We start from the raw sequence: 2,500 nt of genomic DNA, 5'->3' as shown, positions 1-2,500 counted from the left end.
TTGTTTGCAACTTCAATCAAAGCCCTATTGTACTAAATTACTATAATTAGATGTTTATTTGATCGTTTACAAGTGGAGAAGGTTAAGAAAAATGTTTGGCGCATGGAATCGTGTAAATGTTGCTCAATGAAACATCTGTCTCTTTTTAAGGATTTGGGAAGTAGCGATCTTCGCAAAGATGTGTATGTTGTAGCTCATATTTTTAGAATAGGTAAGAGCTGTTGGATGCATATTACTTTCCTCGCCGTGTGACCTGTCATAACGCCTCAGAGACTTGATACTGCACTACCAGTGCTTTAATATTTTAAAAAGTGACAGATTAGATTATTCTAAGGGCTGAATGACAGGCCACTTCAAGTCAAGATGGTGTCTTTTGTCTGTAAACGTCACTTTTGTGTCTGTGTAGCAGTCGTCGCTACATGCATGGCCTGGTACAGTGTAGATTAATGCTCATTTGCATGTATGTAATTCATGTCACTGTGGACTGGGAAGTGTTTGTCATGTAGCGTATGTATGTATTTTTGTGCCATTATACATTACATGTGAAAAGTTTGGGATCATTACCAATTTTCTTTAAAAAAAAAGAAGAAGCTTATTCTGCGCACCTAGGTTGTATTTAATAGATGAGAAATTGTGAAATATTATTACAATTCAGAAAAAGTTTTTATTATTAACTGTATTTATTTTAAAGATTCAAAGCTGAATTTACTCTTCAGAAATGATTAAAATAGGCTTATTTATGTAATTATCAATGCTATTTCTTTCCTGAGTAACTCCTTAACTGTCCCAAAGGTGGGTTGTTTTTCAGTACATAATTTATATATTTTTTGTCTTAATCGGAACTTATCTTAACTAGCTTTAAATCATGTGCAAATATCATATATACTTTTTAAGATTGAAAAGTAGAGTGAAATGCTGTTCACATCGAGGTGGCACACGCGAATAAATCGCGCTATTCGCACATAAATCGACGCATGAACATTTTGCGTTTACTTGCTACATTCGCATTGCTCAAATTCACTTACAATAGATGCAGATTTACGTCATGGGCCGGGCTTCTGTCTGCCTGGTGACCATACCTGCCAACATTTGTCCCTAAAAATCCAGGAGACCGGGAGGTTAGGTTCAGGGGTGAAGTGTTTGAATAACACTGTTGAGAACCGGGTACTGTGTACCGCCACTTTCATCGGATCTTATACCAATGTTGGCGACTGTACCAAAATGCTGAGCACTGGTGGGGTTGGGTGGTGGTGGTTAAAATTACAGGAGTTTTCTGGGAGAAATAACAAAATGGGAGGGTGGCGGGAGATGGGTCTAAAATACAGGAGACTCCTGGGAAAAACGGGAGTGTTTGCAGGTATGCCGGAGACTCTAGCTTTGTTACTGAATGGCTAACATGGATTTTATTGACAGAGTTGTTGTGCTTTTTGTGCTTTAGGAAGGCTGAAAAACAGCGTAGGTTCGTTTGACGCCATGTCTGATCCGCTAGATACGTTCAGAAGTGCACCTAGCTCTGTGAATTCATCAACTCATCCAAACTATACCTGTATGAAGTTTTCAGTGGTGCTTCCGACTGAGCCGAGCCCAGTTTGGTGGACCCTCAGGAGACCAACAACAGGCCCTGCAAGAGCAAGCTCATGATTGGTTATTGCGGCGTGAATGTCTGCTGAAGTTTTCCAACTCGAGCGATTTGTGCGATACACGCATTAATCGCATCAAACCCACAAAACGTTCAACTCGTGCCGCTTCATTCGCATGAATTGCGTGATTTGCACCGCGTCATTTGTGTAAATCACTGGCGCTTGATGCTATATTCACGTCTGATGTGAACGCAGCATCACAGTTAACAGGATAGGAATCTTTGTTGAAAAGGAAGTTCAAATAACAGCATATATTTAACTAAAAAGTCTTTTTGTTTACAGTATAAATATCTTCATTTTAAGAGTTAATAAAACTAAAAGCATATTAAATGTTACTCCTTATCACAGTGTCCACTAAAATATAAAGCAGCCCGACAGACTTTAGCACTCATAATATTAATAACATTTTCCTGAGCAATAGACCATCATATTAGAATGATTTCTGAAGTTTCATCAGTAATTATAGTTAAAATTTAGCACTCCGGTGCTCATGGCGTCCCGAGTTCGATTCTCACCTTGAGATTCTATGACAAACCTTCCACTCTCTCTTCTCCCCACCCTTTCCTGTCAAATACTCTCTACGGTCCTATACATTAAAAGTGAAAACCCCCCCAAAAAATTATAAAAAATAAAAACAAATCACAGCAATAAATTCATTTTTTAACTACATTCAAAAATAAAACAGTAATTTTATTGGTAATACCATACAGTTTTACAGTTTTATATTTTATTTTTGATCTAATAAATGCAGCCTTTGTGAGCAGAATATGCTTCTTTTAAAAACATTTATAAATCGAGCTGATCCCAAACTAGTAATGTTTTTTTGTAAAGATCTGAGCGCTAATCATTCTGCCATAAGA

The 2,500-nt window shown here is 37.5% G+C and overlaps 1 protein-coding gene across 1 annotated transcript in view; it reads left to right on the top strand.

The window, feature by feature from the left end:
• dock4 (dedicator of cytokinesis 4) overlaps positions 1–2,500 on the top strand; it is a 209,184-nt gene that overhangs the window by 85,503 nt on the left and 121,181 nt on the right. Inside the window, 1 exon segment of the mRNA XM_056451516.1 lies at positions 151–211. Coding sequence (XP_056307491.1) covers positions 151–211 — 61 coding nt within the window.

This window comes from Danio aesculapii, chromosome 25 (assembly GCF_903798145.1).
Source record: "Danio aesculapii chromosome 25, fDanAes4.1, whole genome shotgun sequence".
Lineage (NCBI taxonomy): Eukaryota > Metazoa > Chordata > Actinopteri > Cypriniformes > Danionidae > Danio > Danio aesculapii.
This window is presented reverse-complemented; position numbering and strand designations above follow the sequence as displayed.